This window comes from Oncorhynchus keta, chromosome 5, assembly GCF_023373465.1.
Source record: "Oncorhynchus keta strain PuntledgeMale-10-30-2019 chromosome 5, Oket_V2, whole genome shotgun sequence".
NCBI classification, from domain to species: domain Eukaryota; kingdom Metazoa; phylum Chordata; class Actinopteri; order Salmoniformes; family Salmonidae; genus Oncorhynchus; species Oncorhynchus keta.
Window position 1 is genome coordinate 6,894,162 of NC_068425.1, and position 23,834 is coordinate 6,917,995.

At 43.7% G+C, this 23,834-nt stretch overlaps 1 protein-coding gene and 1 pseudogene across 4 annotated transcripts in view; both read right to left on the reverse strand.

Moving 5' to 3' along the window:
* LOC118384764 (interferon a3-like) overlaps positions 1-23,834 on the reverse strand; it is a 47,855-nt gene that overhangs the window by 11,641 nt on the left and 12,380 nt on the right. Inside the window, exons 1-6 of one of the 4 annotated variants that reach the window (XM_052518598.1) lie at positions 14,159-14,396; positions 13,893-13,980; positions 3,657-3,728; positions 3,021-3,173; positions 2,780-2,878; positions 2,336-2,662 (exon numbers count right to left, since the gene is read on the reverse strand). In XM_052518598.1, coding sequence (XP_052374558.1) covers positions 2,576-2,662; positions 2,780-2,878; positions 3,021-3,173; positions 3,657-3,728; positions 13,893-13,979 — 498 coding nt within the window. In that variant the 5' untranslated portion in view covers position 13,980; positions 14,159-14,396 and the 3' untranslated portion in view covers positions 2,336-2,575. Of the gene's footprint in view, positions 1-2,335; positions 2,663-2,779; positions 2,879-3,020; positions 3,174-3,656; positions 3,729-3,887; positions 5,541-13,892; positions 13,981-14,158; positions 14,397-23,834 lie in introns of those variants that run through there. The other 3 variants (XM_052518600.1, XM_035771503.2, XM_052518597.1) reach the window with 3 other exon arrangements.
* On the reverse strand, positions 16,898-19,333 carry LOC127929993 (interferon a3-like; annotated as a pseudogene).

The window sequence follows — 23,834 nt, forward strand, 5'->3', positions numbered from 1 at the left end:
TTTCATGATGACGTAACCAACTTTCACCTTACTGTTGTCAGCTGGGGTGCAATGTTGACAAGCAACGACAACATATTTTGTTTGAACTTTCTATTTGTCGTTTTTTTTACACGGGGAAAATGAAAAATAATATGTGACAAAAGTACCTTGGTATAGGCTACGATATCAGGGATATTTTCCCTAAAGAGTCAATCTTTTTGACAGGGCTATTCTATCTTTTTACATTTTTTATAAATAAAATATTTTATGGGGTAGATCAGCTTTAATATTGCAGATAGATTGTAGCTTCCATCAATGTATTTGTCTGCATCACTTCCAATCGCCCGTGTGTGTGTGTGTGTGTGTGTGTGTGTGTGTGTGTGTGTGTGTGTGTGTGTGTGTGTGTGTGTGTGTGTGTGTGTGTGTGTGTGTGTGTGTGTGTGTGTGTGTGTGTGTGTGTGTGTGTGTGTGTGAGTGTGTGTGTGTGTGTGTGTGTCATAGTGCTATGCACGTTTTTGACTATGCAAGTCAAATCTTGGCATTGGTTCATTTCTCCCCTTTTCTATATAATATTGGGATTAATCCATAGTATTCAAATCCTGTTCAACTGTAAAGATCATATACTTTAGGGAAGTGGTCACCAAAACTGTCTGCACGGTCCTGGAGACCAGCAGGAGAAGGTGCAGGCTTTTGTTCCAACCCAGTTCGAAAACACCTGTTCCATCAGGGTCTTGATAAAATGTCATGGGTGGAATCATATTGAAATGTCATGTTATAGGCTGAAATTAAAGATGTAGCCTAATTATTCTGCTGCATTTATTCACTCCAACTCTCTGAGATGCTTTATAAATACGGGCCTTGGTGTTATTCTATATAGCCTTAATAGGACCAGCCATGAGGATTCATAATAGTGACACTTGAAACGTGATACCAAAGAGTCAGAGAGCTATATTTCCCATCACATATAGTTTTACAAATTTAAGTTAAGGGTTTAGGGGAATTGGTACCCTAGTAAGCAGGACAATAACAGTAGCAACAGGGCTACGGCCACAACACAGAACCACTGGTAGAGTCTTTGCCGTGTGACTATGTTCAAAGTGTTGAAGTCGCTGACGTCTTCATGGGTTTTTGCGCTAGTAGTGATACCTGTCAATGGTGCTGAAACGTCTTCTTACGTCACATGACACGCCTGTGTTGGACGCATTTTCGCAAGTTGTGCAATGTCATCAGTTCCAGTCTTCTCCCCAGTAATCATAGACACCTTTGGCCGACATATCGAATTGGGAATATGTAGTGTTTCCTCTGCAGCAATTCGACCATTAAGGACTGACTCTAGCAGTCTCCCCTGAACACTTGATGTTGAGATGTGTCTGTTACTTGAACTCTGTGAAGCATTTATTTGGGCTGCAATTTCTGAAGCTGGTACCTCTAATGAACTTCTCCTCTGCAGCAGATGTAACTCTGTGTCTTTCTTTCCTGTGGTTGTCCTCATGAGAGCCAGTTTCATCATAGCGCTTGATGGTTTTTGAAACTGCACTTGAAGAAACATTCAATGTTCTTGAAATTTCCCGCATTGACTGACATTTATGTCTTAAAGTAATGATGGACTGTCACTTCTCTTTGCTTATTTGAGCTGTTCCTGACAGAAATATGGACTTGGTATTTTAGAAAATAGTGCTATCTTTTGTATACCACCCCTACCTTGTCACAACACAACTGATTGGCTAAAATACATTAAGAAGGAAAGACATTCCACAAATTAACTTTGAACAAGGACCACCTGTTAATTGAAATGCATTCCAGGTGACTACCTCCTGAAGCTGGTTCAGAGAATGCCAAGAATGTGCAAAGCTGACATCCAAGCTGGGTGTATACTTTGAAGAATTTCAAATATAACATATATTTGGATTTGTTTAACAATTTTTTGGTTACTACATGATTCCATATGTGTTATTTCATAGTGTTGATGTCTTCACTATTATTCTGCAATGTAGAAAATAGTAAAGATAAAGAAAAACCCTGAGGTGTGTCCAAACTTTTGACTGGTACTGTGTATATATACTCCGGACTCCGACATATTTCTATGTTTCTTATGTCCATTCATTTTCTTTTAGATTTGTGTGTATTGTTTTGTATTGTCAGATATTACTGCAGTGTTAGAGCTAGAAAAACAAGCATATAGCTACAGCCGTTAAAACATCTGCTAAATGTGTGTATGGGATAAATTACAATTGAGTTGATTAAAAAAGATTACAGCTGTAGAGGACACATTTATTTAATTATAATATATTTTATTATTACAATAACAAACATTTCCTATCAGATTGCAATAATAAATACAGTCTGCAATGGCCTTCATGAATACAAAAAAAATGCACGGAAACATTGATACATTAGGCTATGTATAGCCTTAGTCAATCACATCATTATTCATAATGAAAAAATGATTAACTCCTCGGAGTTGTGAATACATGACTACAAAATAAATTAATACGTTAAAAAAACAAACGAGTAAACATGTAAAAAAATAGTTAGAAATATGAATAGATAAATAGATATATAAATAACAAATATGTACACAACACACACATAACGCTCATTGGCTACTTAATGTTGTGTCTAGTCTTTGGAGGTGTGCCAGCACCACTGTCCTTATGTCTTCCCAGCCGCTTGCGCTGTAATCCTGCATAAATGAAATACACTTGTTAAGATTTGAGAATAGACACATGTTGTATCATCACATAAATACATCCAGATTTGGTGAATGTACTCTCTTTGTAAGACAAATGGATCAACCTACCTCGCGTTTCAAGTAATGCTTCAGGAACTTGAAGTGAAGGCTCATCTTTTTGTTCACTCTGTTGACAGATTTTGATAGTCTAGTTTTCATAGCCTTTACCTGTTAGGATAAATAACAAATCATTAATTTAATATTATGTTTTGAATAACATGTAACTACTTATATTATAATCAAGAAGGATAGTATAATGTTTTCCTTTTTGCATTAATGTTTTAAGAGGCGAAAATCACAAATGACATACGCATTGATCCAGCTCCGAGGTCTGGCGATAGAGGTCATTCATAAACTTGTCAACTCCTTTCTGGTCCCAGGCGGGGGACTCATATTTACCACTGCTATACAATTTATTTATAGCGTTCAGAGTATGCGAAATGAAGGCAATCTGTTCGTCAGCCTAGAAGAAGAGTGATTTGAATTAGTGTATGCCTTATGAATTGATGGAAAATAACAAAAACATTATAGCAATTTTGTAAATTCGTTATAACCTAATTATATACAGTGCATTCGGAAAGTGTTCAGAACACTTAAATATCTGTACATTTTGTTACGTTACAGCCTTATTTTCAAATGTAATAAATATGATTTCATTCATCAATCTAAAGACAATAACTCATAACGACCAAGCCAAAACATGTTTTTCGACATTTTCGCTAATTTATGAAAATCAAAAACTGTTTTTGCTTCTTCATTATGGGATATTGTGTGTACATTGATGATGATTTTTTATTTATTTGCAATCAATTTTAGAAATGGTCTGTAACATAACAAAATGTGGAAAATGTGAAGGGGTCTGAATACTTCCCGAATTCAGTGTTTAATCCACTCTTAGAAAAAAAAGTTATGGATAGTACGAAACATTTTTATGCATATTTCTTACCTTGAAATTATTGACTTGTCTGTATTGTTTGTCAGGGAAAGTGATCTGAGGTCCTCGAGAGACTTCATGACCCTGAGATGCCCAAAAATATAAACAAAATATTGCATCGTTATTACTGTACAAAAAGGAGTCAGGTCATTTAAATGAAACATAGCAGCTCATGAAATGTTGAAAAGAAGACAAGAGCTCAATGACCAGGAACAAGTGAATAAACATGACCCTATATCCTACCATTTTCTTAAGCATCGTTATGGTGTTGTTGCTGAACACTTGGAACATGCTCGGAGACCGAGGCAGTGTCTTCATCCATGTGCATCCGATGGTTTTATTCCAGGTGCAAATCGTCATGACCAAGCACATCCAAAAGCTGATTGAACCCATTTTAGCGTAGGTCTACTGTAGTTCTCGGTCTGTCCGCAATCAACGTTGGTGCACTTCGGAAAGATAGACTACTTCGTATAATTCCGACAAAAAATGTTAGTTTTCCGGAACGGATAAAGAGATAAAGTGTTCTTCCTGACTGAACAATACCAGTTCTGCCACCCAAGTTCTGCCATTCTCCAACCTGTGTCGATCCTTTATACAACGAGTCTGCAAGGTATTCCAAAAGTGAAAGGTGGAAGTTCCCTTACACTTTCATACCTTAGTGTTGTTGTACGTGTGGAGAAAATGCACCAAAAGGACAGGTGCATCGCTCGAATAATTGTTACATCTTGAGCTATTTGCTATTTTATCATGACATTTTGACCTTTCAACCAGGATAATTTTGATGAAAAAAAAAATAAACATGTGAATCTATCGGACTATGGGCATAAATAAATATCACCATGTAGAACACATTTAGTTTGGCCTTTCACTTCGAAAACCAAAGTATTTCATGTTTGAAAACGCAACACCTTTTCATTTGCACACAGAAACTTTGGTGTCAACTACGTTGTAACCACCTGCTTAAAGGGTAATTGTGGTTTGTGGACCCCAACTGTCTATGTAAAGATACAGATCAACCGTGTATGGGTTGTATGAATTAAACACTCAAAATTACTTTATTTCGTTTTAGAAACCGGTTTGGGTGGTCTGAAATATTTTGATAGACCCCCTTCTATATGCTCCCGGTTTTCAGAAAAAGACACTGGTAGCCTATGAAGTGCACAGGTAGTATTGACCTTAATAGTGCTTAAATTTGAGCCTATATTGCGGGGGCTTTTGAATCTGGGCCAATAGGAATGTGTGCGTATGATAGGTCTTTCACGTAGATAATATGTCAAAGTATTCAATAGTTGTAATGAATTTCCTCCTCTTCTTCCGAAGAGGAGAGGCGAAACGGATCAGAGGACCAATACGCGGCGTGGTAATTGTCCATGGTTCTTTTTTTAATGCGTAAAGGTACACATGAACAAACTAACAAAAAAACAAGAAATGTGAAAACTCAAAACAGTCCTATCTGGTGCACACACAGAGACAGGAACAATCACCCACAAACACACAGTGAAACCCAGGCTACCTAAGTATGATTCTCAATCAGAGACAACTACTGACACCTGCCTCTGATTGAGAACCATACTAGGCCGAAACATAGAAATTCCCAAAACCTAGAAAAACAAACATAGACTGCCCACCCAACTCACGCCCTGACCATACTAACTAAATACAAAACACAGGAAATAAAGGTCAGAACGTGACAATAGTCTTGTCTTTAATGGACTTGTAAACACATATTTTATTTATTCCTCCAGGCATGTAAGTTGATGGGACCTCTGCATCTATTACCTTTCCTCCCCAGCGACTGAAGAGTATAGGCTTTGTTTTAAGAGCGATTGGTACTCTACATTGAACTATCATTCAAATTATAATAATGATTATGTTGCATAATATCCAGTATATACTTTATATTATGAATAACTATATGAATAAACCATTTTGTACAGTGATATGATGCCACAGTCATATATATATGACCTCTTGTCTAAAAGTCTATTCCCAAGGAGATTATTGTTTTTCATTGGAAACAGGAGACAAAGGGCTGTGAGACAGAGGTTTAGTCCTAGACACATGAAACGTGGAATGTATACGGAGGGTGCGTGGAAACAGGAGACGGACAGCAGAGGGGCTAAGGATTTTAGAGATGTGGAAAGGGGCGATGAAACGGGGGTGAAGTTCACGAGACTCCACCTGGAGGGGCTGGTCCCTTCTGCACGAGCCGATAGCGGGGATCAGCAGTCCGTAGGCGATTCGTAGTTCGCCGATACCTAGATGTGGTCTTCCAGGTACTCCGGGCTCTCTTCCAGGTACGGCAACAGCGGAGGACGAACATCGGGGCAGAGGGTATGCTAACTTCTTCCTCTTGCTCAGGAAAGAGCGGGGGCTGATATCCCAAGTAACACTTGAAGGGCGATTAGGGAAGGGTGTTACGGGCGTATTCCACCCACACAAGTTGCTGGATCCAGGTGGTGGCGTTGGCAGAGGCGAGGCAATGAAAAGCCGTCTCCAAGTCCTGACTGGCTCGCTCCGACTGACTGTTAGTTTAGGGGTGAAAACCAGAGGACAGGCTGTCACGAGACCAAATGAGGGTGCAGAATGCCTTCCAGAACTGAGGACCACGATTGGAGACCAAGTCAACCGGAAGTCCATGGATATGGAAGAAGTGCTGCAGCATGAGCTGAGCCGTCTCCTTGGCTGAGGGTAACTTGGGAAGGGGAATAAAATGGGTGGATAGAAGACTTATCCACCACTGTCAGGATCGTGGTAATGCCATCTGATAGAGAAAGACCAGTAACAATTTTTAATTTTTAAAAATGTCACCTTTATTTAACCAGGTAGGCTAGTTGAGAACAAGTTCTCATTTGCAACTGCGACCTGGCCAAGATAAAGCATAGCAGTGTGAACAGACAACACAGAGTTACACATGGAGTAAACAATTAACAAGTCAATAACACAGTAGAAAAAGGGGGAGTCTATATACATTGTGTGCAAAAGGCATGAGGAGGTAGGCGAATAATTACAATTTTGCAGATTAACACTGGAGTGATAAATGATCAGATGGTCATGTACAGGTAGAGATATTGGTGTGCAAAAGAGCAGAAAAGTAAATAAATAAAAACAGTATGGGGATGAGGTAGGTGAAAATGGGTGGGCTATTTACCAATAGACTTTGTACAGCTGCTGCGATCGGTTAGCTGCTCAGATAGCAGATGTTTGAAGTTGGTGAGGGAGATAAAAGTCTCCAACTTCAGCGATTTTGCAATTCGTTCCAGTCACAGGCAGCAGAGAACTGGAACGAAAGGCGGCCAAATGAGGTGTTGGCTTTAGGGATGTGACCAGTGAACTGAGATAAGGCGGAGCTTTACCTAGCATGGACTTGTAGATGACCTGGAGCCAGTGGGTCTGGCGACGAATATGTAGCGAGGGCCAGCCGACTAGAGCATACAAGTCGCAGTGGTGGGTGGTATAAGGTGCTTTAGTGACAAAACAGATGGCACTGTGATAAACTGCATCCCGTTTGCTGAGTAGAGTGTTGGAAGCAATTTTGTAGATGACATCGCCGAAGTCGAGGATCGGTAGGATAGTCAGTTTTACTAGGGTAAGTTTGGCGGCGTGAGTGAAGGAGGCTTTGTTGCGGAATAGAAAGCCGACTCTTGATTTGATTTTCAATTGGAGATGTTTGATATGAGTCTGGAAGGAGAGTTTACAGTCTAGCCAGACACCTAGGTACTTATAGATGTCCACATATTCAAGGTCGGAACCATCCAGGGTGGTGATGCTGGTCAGGCGTGCGGGTGCAGGCAGCGAACGGTTGAAAAGCATGCATTTGGTTTTACTAGCGTTTAAGAGCAGTTGAAGGCCACGGAAGGAGTGTTGTATGGCATTGAAGCTCGTTTGGAGGTTAGATAGCACAGTGTCCAAGGACGGGCCGGAAGTATATAGAATGGTGTCGTCTGCGTAGAGGTGGATCAGGGAATCGCCCGCAGCAAGAGCAACATCATTGATATATACAGAGAAAAGAGTCGGCCCGAGAATTGAACCCTGTGGCACCCCGTAGAGACTGCCAGAGGACCGGACAGCATGCCCTCCGATTTGACACACTGAACTCTGTCTGCAAAGTAATTGGTGAACCAGGCAAGGCAGTCATCCGAAAACCGAGGCTACTGAGTCTGCCGATAAGAATATGGTGATTGACAGAGTCGAAAGCCTTGGCAAGGTCGATGAAGACGGCTGCACAGTACTGTCTTTTATCGATGGTGGTTATGATATCGTTCAGTACCTTGAGCGTGGCTGAGGTGCACCCGTGACCGGCTCGGAAACCAGACTGCACAGCGGAGAAGGTACGGTGGGATTCGAGATGGTCAGTGACCTGTTTGTTGACTTGGCTTTCGAAGACCTTAGAAAGGCAGGGCAGGATAGATATAGGTCTGTAACAGTTTGGGTCCAGGGTGTCTCCCCCTTTGAAGAGGGGGATGACTGCGGCAGCTTTCTAATCCTTGGGGATCTCAGACGATATGAAAGAGAGGTTGAACAGGCTGGTAAATAGGGGTAATAGGGGTTGCGACAATGTCCAGAGAGATATGGGATGATGGGCGGTGAGAGGGAGTGCTTGAAGAAGGCCATCCGGAGCTTGCCGCGGAGTCTTATTTTGTGCACACAGCGCAGGCGGCGACATCATGAACCATGGAAGGCCACCAAAAGCGCCGGATGAAAGCCAGGGTTATTATTCACACAATTGGTTAATAATTATTTATTATTATTTATTTCTTGAATGCGGTCCAACTGTTTGCAAAAGTAGTGGTTCTCAGGATTTGAGAGCAACTTCCCTATCTCTGTAATGTCAAAGGTTAGTGGAGAGTGAATATCAAACAATGATTAAACCTCAGATCCACAAATTAGCTTTTAAAGCATGTCTGCGAGATCTTTTAGATCAGATGAGGTGAATAAATAATCCCAAATCCCTGAATATCTTGAGTTCGGTCAAGTATGGTAATTCATCTCTGGACTGTGTATAATTGCAATCAGAAGCTCAAAATATCTCGCAATCCTTCCTAAATGAGCTGTGGAAGTGAATGCAAACTCACGAATGTCACTATGAGGATAAAGATTATTTTAAAATAGCTACAGTGTGTATTGGCTGAGCTGATAGAAAACTCTGCATGGATCAACACCATTGCCTTCACTCCACATTACAGGCCTGAATGACAAAGTGAAAAGTAGTAGACCTATTCAAAAATAACCCATTCTAAAACATCCATTTGGGTTGCAACATGGCAGTTAAGTAATATTGCAAGACAACATGACAAATTAATGAACTTTTGTGTCTAAATAATAAATGTTGTGGCAAATCCAACACAACACATCACAGAGTGAAACTGTTGGTATTTTCAAGTTTTACAGTGGCTGCATCTGTCACGTTCTGACCTTTATTTCCTTTGTTTTGTCATTATTTAGTATGGTCAGGGCGTGAGTTGGGGTGGGCAGTCAATGTTTGTTTTTCTATGATTTTGGGATTTCTATGTTTCGGCCTAGTATGGTTCTCAATCAGAGGCAGGTGTCGTTAGTTGACTCTGATTGAGAATCATACTTAGGTAGCCTGGGTTTCACTGTTTGTTTGGGGTGTTTGTTTCCGTGTCTGTGTTTTTCACCACACGGTACTGTTTTGGGTTTCGTTCGGTCCACGTTTATTGTTTTTGTATTCACTTGTGTTCATGTTGAGCATTTCTTATTAAAAGAACCATGGACACTTACGACGCCGCATATTGGTCCTCCGATCCTTCTCGCCTCTCCTCTTCAGACGAAGAGGAGGAAAACCCTGACAGCATCATGTTATGGGTAGACTTGTCACCAGAAGGGACTGAGGAGTTTGTCGGGATCAAAATAAATATGAAAGGAGCAAAGCCAAGATGAAAAATTAGAGGAAAACATGCCTTAGTTCTTTGAAGGCCTGACACTGGGTTAGCATTACATTTTTCCGTGGGACAATTACACACATTTTAAGGCAAAAGACACACCAGAATGGCTTTCAAAGTGGTGTTTAGTGTTCCTCAGTGGTCAAGTTAAAGACAATGTATGAATACTGCTATCTATCAATAATTCCCAAACAAATTGACTGAGCTTGAGAAATTTGACAAACTCCATGAGCTCCAAAAGTATTGGGACAGGACACGTTTGGTTGTTTTGGCTCTGTACTCCAGCACTTTGGATTTGAAATGATACATGACTATGAGATTAATGTGCAGACTGTCAGCTTTCATTTGGTGGTATTTTCATCCATTTCGGTTTAACTGAAATGAATCCATTTTAGAATAAGGCTGTAACGTAACAACACTTTCCGAACGTACTGTATATGTGTCACGACTTCCACCGAAGGTGGCTCCTCTCCCGGTTCACGCCGCGCTCGGCGCTCGTCGTCGCTGGACTACTAGCTGCCACCGATCCCTTCTCTTTTGTTTGGTTTTGTCTGGTTGTGCACCTGTGTCTAGTTTAGGTTATTAGTGGGGTATTTAATCTCGCCCTTCCCTCTTGGGTTTGTGCGGGAGTGTTTGTTAGCTGTCATTTGTTTGGGTTGCGTTTCGGGTTTGTTCTGTTGAACAGGTGTTTTTTCTGGACCGCGTTCCTGTTGTTTTGTGGCTACTGTTGTGGTCCTGTTCCTGTTCTTTGGACTTGTAATAAACGCCCTTCCTTGTAATTCGCTCTCTCCTGCGCCTGACTCCACACCCACCTCTCCTAGGGAGATTTTGACAGAATCCTTCACCACAATCATGGAGTCAGCAGGAGAGGACGCGCCCTCTCCGTCCATGGAGGAACGTGTCCTCTAGCATACAGCGGTGCTACACAGTCTGGGGACGGCCATGGATCCAGTGATGTCGAGAATTGAGAGATGGGAGAGGAGCGGCCTCCCTACCCCGTCTTCAGCCACTCTCCAGCCTGCACCACCACCTTCTCTGGCGCTGTCCGGCCCCAGCGGGATTCGGCTCGCGCTCCCGAGGGAGTACGATGGGATGGCTGCCGGGTGTAAGGGGTTCCTGCTCCAGCTGGATCTTTACCTGGCGACCGTTCACCCGACTCCCTCGGGAGAGGAGAGTGTCAACGTCCTCGTCTCCTGCCTTTCGGGCAAAGCCCTGGAGTCGGCCAACGCGGTCTGGGAGGGTCCAGACTCAGCGAGGACCATTACCCAGAGGTCACCCGCCTCTGGTGATTGGCTGTGTCATCTGAGGCAGGAGACGGGGAGCGCACAGGACTTCACTCTGGAGTTCCTTACCCTGGCCGCCGGCGCAGGGTGGAATGACAGGGCCCTGATGGACACTATAAGTGTAGACTGCGAGAGGACGCCCACAGGGAGCTAGCTTGTCGAGACACCACCCTCACTCTGGACCAACTGATCGACATGTCCATCAGGCTGGACAACTTGCTGGCAGCTCGTGGGCATCCAAATAGGGTTCTGTTCATTCCACCGTCCAGCCCTCCCACTCCAACACCCATGGAGTTAGGGGGTGATGCAGCTAGGGCGACCGGAGGAGGAGCCTCCTGTAACGGCTGTCGTTGGTGGAAGACGGAGTAGACCAAAGCGCAGCGTGGTACGTGTTCATGATGCCTTTAATAAACTGAACACTGAATACAAACAAACAAAAGAATAAAGGAAAACCGAAATAGTCCCGTATGGTGAAAACACTGAAACGGAAAATAATCACCCACAAATCAAAATGGGAAAACAGGCTACCTAAGTCTTGCTCTCAATCAGAGACAACGATAGACAGCTGCCTCAGATTGAGAACCATACCAGGCCAAACACATAGAAAAAGAAAACCTCGACCTACGACATAGAATACCCACCCACATTACACCCTGACCAAACTAAAAATAGAAACATACAAAGCAATCTACGGTCAGAGCGTGAAACCTCCTCCTGCACCAGTTGTGGTCGGAGAGGGCAAACTTCTGACCGGTGTTGGAGGAGCTCGTCTGGGAGTCAAGAGGGCAGACAGAGCACTGCTCCGACACCTCAGGTGAGTCAGCACCAGGATCACCCGGAGCTCCCTGATGGTCATTTGTATGTGTTGATTTCCTTTCTTGAGTTTTCCCCTCATTCCCAGCATAAGGCGCTAGTAGATTCAGGCGCAGTGGGAAGTTTTATGGACCCCGGGTTTGCGCTTAAGTTAGGGATTCCCTTGGTTCAGATGGACCAACCCTTCCCCGTGCATGCCCTACATAGTCGACCATTAGGGTCAGGGCTGGTCAGAGAGGCCACGGTTCCACTGGACATGGTGACGAAGGGGGGTCATGAGGAGCGGATTAGTCTCTTCCTCATTGATTCTCCTGCGTTTCCACCGGTGCTGGGGATTCCCTGGTTGGCTTATCACAATCCTAAAATTTTGTGGAAACAGGGGCTCATGAGGGATGGTCATATGAGTGCTCAGGTAGGTGTGTGGGAGTTTCCATCAGTGCGACGACGGTGGAGAGTCCAGACCAAGTCTCCACCATGCGGCTTCCCCCTGAATATGCCGATTTGGCTATCGCTAAATGTGAAAAGAGGTCGACCCAATTACCATATCATCGACGAGGGATTGTGCGATAAACCTCCAGGTGAACTCCACACTTCCCAGGAGTCATGTGTATCCCCTGTCACAGGACGAGATGGTGGCTATGGAGACATATGTCACCGAATCTCTGGGACAGGGGTACATTCGGCCCTCCACGTAACCCGCCTCCTTGAGTTAATTTTTTTGTGAAGAAGAAGGCTTGAGGTCTGCGTCCGTGTATAGACTACAGAGGTCTAAATTCCATTACAGTGGGGTTCAGTTACCCGCTACCTCTCATCGCATTGCGGCCGTGCGTAATTGGCTGACTCCGACCACAGTAAAGGAGGTGCAGCGGTTTTTAGGGTTTGACAATTACTACCGGAGGTTTATCCGGGGTTTTGGTTAGGTGGCTGCTCCCATTACCTCACTGCTGAAGGGGGGGCCTGTGCGTTTACGGTGGGCGGCGGAGGCGGACATGGTCTTTGGTCGTCTGAAGGCGTTGTTTACCGATGCTCCCGTATTGGCGCATCCTGACCCCTCTTTGGCATTCATAGTGGAGGTGGACGCGTCCGAGGCTGGTGTTGGCATCATGCTATCACAGTCCTTGGGCACGCCCCCGAAGCTTCGCCCCTGCACTTTCTTCTCTAGGAAGCTCAGTCCGGCAGAGCGAAACTATGATGTGGGGGACTGGGAGTAGCGGTAAAAGCTGGTGGTAAAAGCTCTGAAGGTGTGGAGACATTGGCTTGAGGGGGAGAAACACTCTTTTCTCATCTGGACTGACCACCGTAATCTGGAGTACATCTGGGCAGAGAGGAGACTGAATCCTTGTCAGGCAAGGTGGGCAATGTTTTTCACCAGCTTTTGTTTCACCATCTCTTACAGACCAGGTTCACTGACGCACTGTCCCGTCTCAACGATACCGAGGAGTGGTCCATCGATCCCACCCCCATACTTCCGACTTCTTGTCTGGTGGCACCGGTGGTATGGGAGGTGGACATGGAAATCGAGCAGGCTTCATGGTTAGGACCCACTCCAGCACAGTGTCCAGCTGGTCGGAGGTATGTCCCACTTGGTGTTCGCGATAGATCGATCAGGTGGGCCCACAAGCTACCCTCCTCTGGTCATCCGGGGATCGAGAGGACGTTGCAGCGTCTTAGGGGGAAGTACTGGTGGCCCACCTTGGCCAAAGACGTGAGGGTTTATGTTTCCTCCTGTTCGGTGTGTGCGCCCAGTGTAAGGCTCCTAGACACCTGTCCAGAGGGAAGTTTACAGCCCCCCGTTCCACAGCGGCCTTGGTCACACCTGTCTGTGGACTTCCTCACCGATCTTCCTCCATCACAGGGGAACACCACGATCCTGGTCGTTGTGGATCGGTTATCTAAGTCCTGCCATCTCCTCCCTTTGCCCGGCTTTCCTGCGGCCCTACAAACTGCGGAGGCACTGTTTACACATGGCTTCCGGCACTACGGGGTGCCAGAGGAAAAAGTTTCTGATCTGGACCCATCTCTGCTAGGTGAGTTCCACCGCCTCCATCCGGATCGCCCTGCGCCTCGCCCTCCAGGTCGTCCTCGAGGCTGTAATTTCAGCCCTTTTACTATTTATTTTCAAATATAGACTAACAGTTTTCTAACACAGATGCTAAACATGAAACACATTACTATTTTGCTTGGTTGGTTGTTTTTGCTGTCCTTAGTACATGCATTCAGTCTCCTCTTACAGTGTGCTGATAACTCACCATCTGGTCCAGCAGGGAAAGGTATTCTGCGCTCAAGTGACCGTAGTGGTGTGGGATCCAGTCACAGCAATGACACACGCTCTGCATACTGCAAATAATAAGAAAAATACACGTCCAACCCTGCATTGTATACATTGTAAATAGCAGTTTGTTTCGCTATTAGTTTTCCATATGAGTTTGAACATATTAATTGTGTTAATTAAGTAGTTTTTTCTGGAATTGGGAAAGGGAAAACTGTATGGAGAATTTCCCACCGATCAACCTACCGGAGGCGGGGACTTCCATTTTCCAGACTAGCGCATGCAGCAATTGGAATTCCATGCCTGCTCCGTCTCCTGGACGAAAAAAATCAAGTAAATCTCTACACATTCTCCTTGAAATCAGTTTAAATTATAATTGAACCACAAAATGAATTTATCCCTTTTAGTTATCGGCTAGACTATTACTATAGCGACTATAGGCTATTCGCGAGCTTTGCTTTCAACTGCTAATAACTTCGCTTGAACCGAAAAAAATTCCGATAACAATATCGTCGAAGTCGAAATAAAACCCACACTTCTTAAGAAATATAGCCATATAAGACATTAATTTAGTGGTTTTCGTTCAAAGTTAGTCCGAACAATTGTTCCGTAGTCTTCTGCTGTTGCGCTACATCTGAAAAGTGAATGGGGAACGTCAGAGTCAATACCCACATCTCTCAACTTTCATTTTCATGATGACGTAACCAACTTTCACCTTACTGTTGTCAGCTGGGGTGCAATGTTGACAAGCAACGACAACATATTTTGTTTGAACTTTCTATTTGTCGTTTTTTTTACACGGGGAAAATGAAAAATAATATGTGACAAAAGTACCTTGGTATAGGCTACGATATCAGGGATATTTTCCCTAAAGAGTCAATCTTTTTGACAGGGCTATTCTATCTTTTTACATTTTTTATAAATAAAATATTTTATGGGGTAGATCAGCTTTAATATTGCAGATAGATTGTAGCTTCCATCAATGTATTTGTCTGCATCACTTCCAATCGCCCGTGTGTGTGTGTGTGTGTGTGTGTGTGTGTGTGTGTGTGTGTGTGTGTGTGTGTGTGTGTGTGTGTGTGTGTGTGTGTGTGTGTGTGTGTGTGTGTGTGTGTGTGTGTGTGTGTCATAGTGCTATGCACGTTTTTGACTATGCAAGTCAAATCTTGGCATTGGTTCATTTCTCCCCTTTTCTATATAATATTGGGATTAATCCATAGTATTCAAATCCTGTTCAACTGTAAAGATCATATACTTTAGGGAAGTGGTCACCAAAACTGTCTGCACGGTCCTGGAGACCAGCAGGAGAAGGTGCAGGCTTTTGTTCCAACCCAGTTCGAAAACACCTGTTCCATCAGGGTCTTGATAAAATGTCATGGGTGGAATCATATTGAAATGTCATGTTATAGGCTGAAATTAAAGATGTAGCCTAATTATTCTGCTGAATTTATTCACTCCAACTCTCTGAGATGCTTTATAAATACGGGCCTTGGTGTTATTCTATATAGCCTTAATAGGACCAGCCATGAGGATTCATAATAGTGACACTTGAAACGTGATACCAAAGAGTCAGAGAGCTATATTTCCCATCACATATAGTTTTACAAATTTAAGTTAAGGGTTTAGGGAATTGGTACCTAGTAAGCAGGACAATAACAGTAGCAACAGGGCTACGGCCACAACACAGAACCACTGGTAGAGTCTTTGCCGTGTGACTATGTTCAAAGTGTTGAAGTCGCTGACGTCTTCATGGGTTTTTGCGCTAGTAGTGATACCTGTCAATGGTGCTGAAACGTCTTCTTACGTCACATGACACGCCTGTGTTGGACGCATTTTCGCAAGTTGTGCAATGTCATCAGTTCCAGTCTTCTCCCCAGTAATCATAGACACCTTTGGCCGACATATCGAATTGGGAATATGTAGTGTTTCCTCTGCAGCAATTCGACCATTAAGGACTGACTCTAGCAGTCTCCCCTGAACACTTGATGTTGAGATGTGTCTGTTACTTGAACTCTGTGAAGCATTTATTTGGGCTGCAATTTCTGAAGCTGGTACCTCTAATGAACTTCTCCTCTGCAGCAGATGTAACTCTGTGTCTTTCTTTCCTGTGGTTGTCCTCATGAGAGCCAGTTTCATCATAGCGCTTGATGGTTTTTGAAACTGCACTTGAAGAAACATTCAATGTTCTTGAAATTTCCCGCATTGACTGACATTTATGTCTTAAAGTAATGATGGACTGTCACTTCTCTTTGCTTATTTGAGCTGTTCCCGACAGAAATATGGACTTGGTATTTTAGAAAATAGTGCTATCTTTTGTATACCACCCCTACCTTGTCACAACACAACTGATTGGCTAAAATACATTAAGAAGGAAAGACATTCCACAAATTAACTTTGAACAAGGACCACCTGTTAATTGAAATGCATTCCAGGTGACTACCTCCTGAAGCTGGTTCAGAGAATGCCAAGAATGTGCAAAGCTGACATCCAAGCTGGGTGTATACTTTGAAGAATTTCAAATATAACATATATTTGGATTTGTTTAACAATTTTTTGGTTACTACATGATTCCATATGTGTTATTTCATAGTGTTGATGTCTTCACTATTATTCTGCAATGTAGAAAATAGTAAAGATAAAGAAAAACCCTGAGGTGTGTCCAAACTTTTGACTGGTACTGTGTATATATACTCCGGACTCCGACATATTTCTATGTTTCTTATGTCCATTCATTTTCTTTTAGATTTGTGTGTATTGTTTTGTATTGTCAGATATTACTGCAGTGTTAGAGCTAGAAAAACAAGCATATAGCTACAGCCGTTAAAACATCTGCTAAATGTGTGTATGGGATAAATTACAATTGAGTTGATTAAAAAAGATTACAGCTGTAGAGGACACATTTATTTAATTATAATATATTTTATTATTACAATAACAAACATTTCCTATCAGATTGCAATAATAAATACAGTCTGCAATGGCCTTCATGAATACAAAAAAAATGCACGGAAACATTGATACATTAGGCTATGTATAGCCTTAGTCAATCACATCATTATTCATAATGAAAAAATGATTAACTCCTCGGAGTTGTGAATACATGACTACAAAATAAATTAATACGTTAAAAAAACAAACGAGTAAACATGTAAAAAAATAGTTAGAAATATGAATAGATAAATAGATATATAAATAACAAATATGTACACAACACACACATAACGCTCATTGGCTACTTAATGTTGTGTCTAGTCTTTGGAGGTGTGCCAGCACCACTGTCCTTATGTCTTCCCAGCCGCTTGCGCTGTAATCCTGCATAAATGAAATACACTTGTTAAGATTTGAGAATAGACACATGTTGTATCATCACATAAATACATCCAGATTTGGTGAATGTACTCTCTTTGTAAGACAAATGGATCAACCTACCTCGCGTTTCAAGTAATGCTTCAGGAACTTGAAGTGAAGGCTCATCTTTTTGTTCACTCTGTTGACAGATTTTGATAGTCTAGTTTTCATAGCCTTTACCTGTTAGGATAAATAACAAATCATTAATTTAATATTATGTTTTGAATAACATGTAACTACTTATATTATAATCAAGAAGGATAGTATAATGTTTTCCTTTTTGCATTAATGTTTTAAGAGGCGAAAATCACAAATGACATACGCATTGATCCAGCTCCGAGGTCTGGCGATAGAGGTCATTCATAAACTTGTCAACTCCTTTCTGGTCCCAGGCGGGGACTCATATTTACCACTGCTATACAATTTATTTATAGCGTTCAGAGTATGCGAAATGAAGGCAATCTGTTCGTCAGCCTAGAAGAAGAGTGATTTGAATTAGTGTATGCCTTATGAATTGATGGAAAATAACAAAAACATTATAGCAATTTTGTAAATTCGTTATAACCTAATTATATACAGTGCATTCGGAAAGTGTTCAGAACACTTAAATATCTGTACATTTTGTTACGTTACAGCCTTATTTTCAAATGTAATAAATATGATTTCATTCATCAATCTAAAGACAATAACTCATAACGACCAAGCCAAAACATGTTTTTCGACATTTTCGCTAATTTATGAAAATCAAAAACTGTTTTTGCTTCTTCATTATGGGATATTGTGTGTACATTGATGATGATTTTTTATTTATTTGCAATCAATTTTAGAAATGGTCTGTAACATAACAAAATGTGGAAAATGTGAAGGGGTCTGAATACTTCCCGAATTCAGTGTTTAATCCACTCTTAGAAAAAAAAGTTATGGATAGTACGAAACATTTTTTATGCATATTTCTTACCTTGAAATTATTGACTTGTCTGTATTGTTTGTCAGGGAAAGTGATCTGAGGTCCTCGAGAGACTTCATGACCCTGAGATGCCCAAAAATATAAACAAAATATTGCATCGTTATTACTGTACAAAAAGGAGTCAGGTCATTTAAATGAAACATAGCAGCTCATGAAATGTTGAAAAGAAGACAAGAGCTCAATGACCAGGAACAAGTGAATAAACATGACCCTATATCCTACCATTTTCTTAAGCATCGTTATGGTGTTGTTGCTGAACACTTGGAACATGCTCGGAGACCGAGGCAGTGTCTTCATCCATGTGCATCCGATGGTTTTATTCCAGGTGCAAATCGTCATGACCAAGCACATCCAAAAGCTGATTGAACCCATTTTAGCGTAGGTCTACTGTAGTTCTCGGTCTGTCCGCAATCAACGTTGGTGCACTTCGGAAAGATAGACTACTTCGTATAATTCCGACAAAAAATGTTAGTTTTCCGGAACGGATAAAGAGATAAAGTGTTCTTCCTGACTGAACAATACCAGTTCTGCCACCCAAGTTCTGCCATTCTCCAACCTGTGTCGATCCTTTATACAACGAGTCTGCAAGGTATTCCAAAAGTGAAAGGTGGAAGTTCCCTTACACTTTCATACCTGAGTGTTGTTGTACGTGTGGAGAAAATGCACCAAAAGGACAGGTGCATCGCTCGAATAATTGTTACATCTTGAGCTATTTGCTATTTTATCATGACATTTTGACATTTCAACCAGGATAATTTTGATGAAAAAAAAAATAAACATGTGAATCTATCGGACTATGGGCATAAATAAATATCACCATGTAGAACACATTTAGTTTGGCCTTTCACTTCGAAAACCAAAGTATTTCATGTTTGAAAACGCAACACCTTTTCATTTGCACACAGAAACTTTGGTGTCAACTACGTTGTAACCACCTGCTTAAAGGGTAATTGTGGTTTGTGGACCCCAACTGTCTATGTAAAGATACAGATCAACCGTGTATGGGTTGTATGAATTAAACACTCAAAATGACTTTATTTCGTTTTAGAAACCGGTTTGGGTGGTCTGAAATATTTTGATAGACCCCCTTCTATATGCTCCCGGTTTTCAGAAAAAGACACTGGTAGCCTATGAAGTGCACAGGTAGTATTGACCTTAATAGTGCTTAAATTTGAGCCTATATTGCGGGGGTTTTGAATCTGGGCCAATAGGAATGTGTGCGTATGATAGGTCTTTCACGTAGATAATATGTCAAAGTATTCAATAGTCTTGTCTTTAATGGACTTGTAAACACATATTTTATTTATTCCTCCAGTCATGTAAGTTGATGGGACCTCTGCATCTATTACCTTTCCTCCCCAGCGACTGAAGAGTATAGGCTTTGTTTTAAGAGCGATTGGTACTCTACATTGAACTATCATTCAAATTATAATAATGATTATGTTGCATAATATCCAGTATATACTTTATATTATGAATAACTATATGAATAAACCATTTTGTACAGTGATATGATGCCACAGTCATATATATGACCTCTTGTCTAAAAGTCTATTCCTGTAACGCTTCAGGTGTCGTAGGTGTGTGGAGTCAAACGCAGGAGACAGTGAGTGCAAAGCTGTGCGTCTTTAATAGCACCAACGCACCACAGGATGCTCACAATAGTAACGGCCCCAAACACAGGAAATGAGAATGTACAACGGAAACGTAACGACCAGGCACTAACACGTACCTCTACAACAGAGCCGAAGGTTACACTGAAATAATCCCGCACAACAACCAGGCGGGCCGGCTGTCTAATAAAGACAAACTAATTACCTAATTACACATGAACAGGTGCTACCACTAAACATACAAGGAGGGAGAGGAAAAACAATCAGTGGCAGCTAATAGGCCGGTGATGACGACCGCCGAGCGCCACCCGCCCGGGAAGGGGAAACACCCTCGGTCGGACTCGTGACAGTACCCCCCTCCTGACGCGCGGCTCCCGCAGCGCGCCGACACCGGCCTCGAGGTCGCCCCGGAGGACGAGGTGCAGGGCGATCCGGATGGAGGCGATGGAAATCCCTCAACATGGATGGATCCAAGATGTCCCTCACTGGTACCCAGCACCTCTCCTCCGGACCGTACCCCTCCCAGTCCACGAGGTACTGCAGGCCCCTCACCCGGCGTCTTGAGTCCAGAATGGCCCGGATCGTGTACGCCGGGGTCCCCTCGATGTCCAGAGGGGGGAGGGACCTCCGGTACCTCACTGTCCTGCAGGGGACCAGCTACCACCGGCCTGAGGAGAGACACATGAAACGAGGGGTTAATACGATAATAGGAAGGGAGTTGTAATCGATAACACACCTCGTTTATTCTCCTCAGGACTTTAAAGGGCCCTACACACTGCGGACCCAGCTTCCGGCAGGGCAAGCGGAGAGGTAGGTTTCGGGTCGAGAGCCAGACCCTGTCCCCCGGTACAAACACGGGGGCCTCACTGCGGTGGCGGTCAGCACTCCTCTTCTGCCGTCCACTCGCTTGTCGTGGAGATTCCTGGACGGCCCTCCAGGTCTCCTTGGAGCGCTGTACCCATTCCTCCACCGCAGGAGCCTCGGTCTGGCTCGGATGCCATGGTGCCAGGACCGGCTGGTATCCCAACACACACTGAAAAGGGGACACGTTAGTAGAGGAGTGGCGTAGTGAGTTCTGAGCCATTTCAGCCCAGGGAATGTATCGTGCCCACTCCCCTGGCCGATCCTGGCAATACGACCGCAGAAACCTACCCACCTCCTGGTTCATTCTCTCCACCTGCCCATTACTCTCGGGGTGATAACCGGAGGTCAGGCTGACAGGAGGTCAGGCTCCGGTTGGAGTTCCGGTTGGAGCGAGCGGTCGCATTCGCACTTCGCTCTGCAGGTTGTATAACTTTTTCATTACATTTCATTATAGTACAACGGTTGATTTGTCTAATCTTAGCAATTCTTCTTAGCTAGCTACATAGCCGTCCTTGTATCAGAGATAATTGCATAATTATCGTATTTCGTCGCCCTAACGTAGCCTTCACTGCTATTCGCCCAGGAGCTAGCTAACGCTAGCTAACGCACACAGATTAGCATCACTGTAGTGCTATTCACTCAACTGTACGACTTGATTAGTTTACTGTTAGCTAGCTACATAATCTTAGCCATTCTTCTTAGCTAGCTACATAGCCGTCCTTGTATCAGAGATAATTGCATAATTATCGTATTTCGTATTTCGTCGCCCTAACGTAGCCTTCACTGCTATTCGCCCAGGAGCTAGCAACGCTAGCTAACGCACACAGATTAGCATCACTGTAGTGCTATTCACTCAACTGTACGACTTGATTAGTTCAGTGTTAGCTAGCTACATAGCTGTCTTTGTTTCCAAGATAATTGTGTAGTTTAGTGTGTGTAGCCTTGGAGTGATTATCTTAATTCACTGAGGTTCGCTAGCCAGCTATTTGTCGTCCTTAACGTAGGAGACTCTGCTAGCTAGCCAACAGCTAACAGCTAACAGCTAGCCAACGTCTACTGAATAGAACCCAACAACCCGGTCGCATTCACAGGTAGTATCACATTTTGTTTCGAATTCAATCACCGGTCAGGGAGTATCACATTTTCATTTCATTACAGTACAACGGTTTGATTTGTTTGATCGTAGCTAGCTACATAGCTAGCTACATAGCCGTCTTTGTTTCAAAGATAATTGTGTAGTCTAGACCGATTTCCTAGGTTAGCTAGCCAGCTATTGTCGTTCTTTTAACTCAACGTAACGTAAACAACACTGCTAGCTAGCCAGCTAGCCCCCGAATAGCAGCACTGTAGAATTATTACACTCAACGGAACGACTTGATTAGTGTAGTGTCAACAACGCAGCTACTGCCAGCTAGCCTACTTTAGCAGTACTGTATCATTTTAATCATTTTAGTCAATAAGATTCTTGCTACGTAAGCTTAACTTTCTGAACATTCGAGACGTGTAGTCCGCTTGTCATTCCAATTTCCTTGCATTAGCGTAGCCTTTTCTGTAGCCTGTCAACTATGTGTCTGTCTATCCCTGTTCTCTCCTCTCTGCACAGACCATACAAACGCTCCACACCGCGTGGCCGCGACCACCCTAACCTGGTGGTCCCAGCGCGTACGACCCACGTGGAGTTCCAGGTCTCTGGTAGCCTCTGGAACTGCCAATCTGCGGCCAACAAGGCAGAGTTCATCTCAGCCTATGCCTCCCTCCAGTCCCTTGACTTCTTGGCACTGACGGAAACATGGATCACCACAGATAACACTGCTACTCCTACTGCTCTCTCCTCGTCCGCCCACGTGTTCTCGCACACCCCGAGAGCTTCTGGTCAGCGGGGTGGTGGCACCGGGATCCTCATCTCTCCCAAGTGGTCTTTCTCTCTTTCTCCCTTACCCATCTGTCTATTGCCTCCTTTGAATTCCATGCTGTCACAGTTACCAGCCCTTTCAAGCTTAACATCCTTATCATTTATCGCCCTCCAGGTTCCCTCGGAGAGTTCATCAATGAGCTTGATGCCTTGATAAGCTCCTTTCCTGAGGACGGCTCACCTCTCACAGTTCTGGGCGACTTTAACCTCCCCACGTCTACCTTTGACTCATTCCTCTCTGCCTCCTTCTTTCCACTCCTCTCCTCTTTGACCTCACCCTCTCACCTTCCCCCCCTACTCACAAGGCAGGCAATACGCTTGACCTCATCTTTACTAGATGCTGTTCTTCCACTAACCTCATTGCAACTCCCCTCCAAGTCTCCGACCACTACCTTGTATCCTTTTCCCTCTCGCTCTCATCCAACACTTCCCACACTGCCCCTACTCGGATGGTATCGCGCCGTCCCAACCTTCGCTCTCTCTCCCCGCTACTCTCTCCTCTTCCATCCTATCTTCTCTTCCCTCTGCTCAAACTTTCTCCAACCTATCTCCTGATTCTGCCTCCTCAACCCTCCTCTCCTCCCTTACTGCATCCTTTGACTCCCTATGTCCCCTATCCTCCAGGCCGGCTCGGTCCTCCCCTCCCGCTCCGTGGCTCGACGACTCATTGCGAGCTCACAGAACAGGGCTCCGGGCAGCCGAGCGGATATGGAGGAAAACTCGCCTCCCTGCGGACCTGGCATCCTTTCACTCCCTCCTCTCTACATTTTCCTCCTCTGTCTCTGCTGCTAAAGCCACTTTCTACCATTCTAAATTCCAAGCATCTGCCTCTAACCCTAGGAAGCTCTTTGCCACCTTCTCCTCCCTCCTGAATCCTCCCCCCTCCCTCCTCCCTCTCTGCAGATGACTTCGTCAACCATTTTGAAAAGAAGGTCGATGACATCCGATCCTCGTTTGCTAAGTCAAACGACACCGCTGGTTCTGCTCACACTGCCCTACCCTATGCTCTGACCTCTTTCTCCCTCTCTCTCCAGATGAAATCTCGCGTCTTGTGACGGCCGGCCGCCCAACAACCTGCCCGCTTGACCCTATCCCCTCCTCTCTTCTCCAGACCATTTCCGGAGACCTTCTCCCTTACCTCACCTCGCTCATCAACTCATCCCTGACCGCTGGCTACGTCCCTCCCGTCTTCAAGAGAGCGAGAGTTGCACCCTTCTG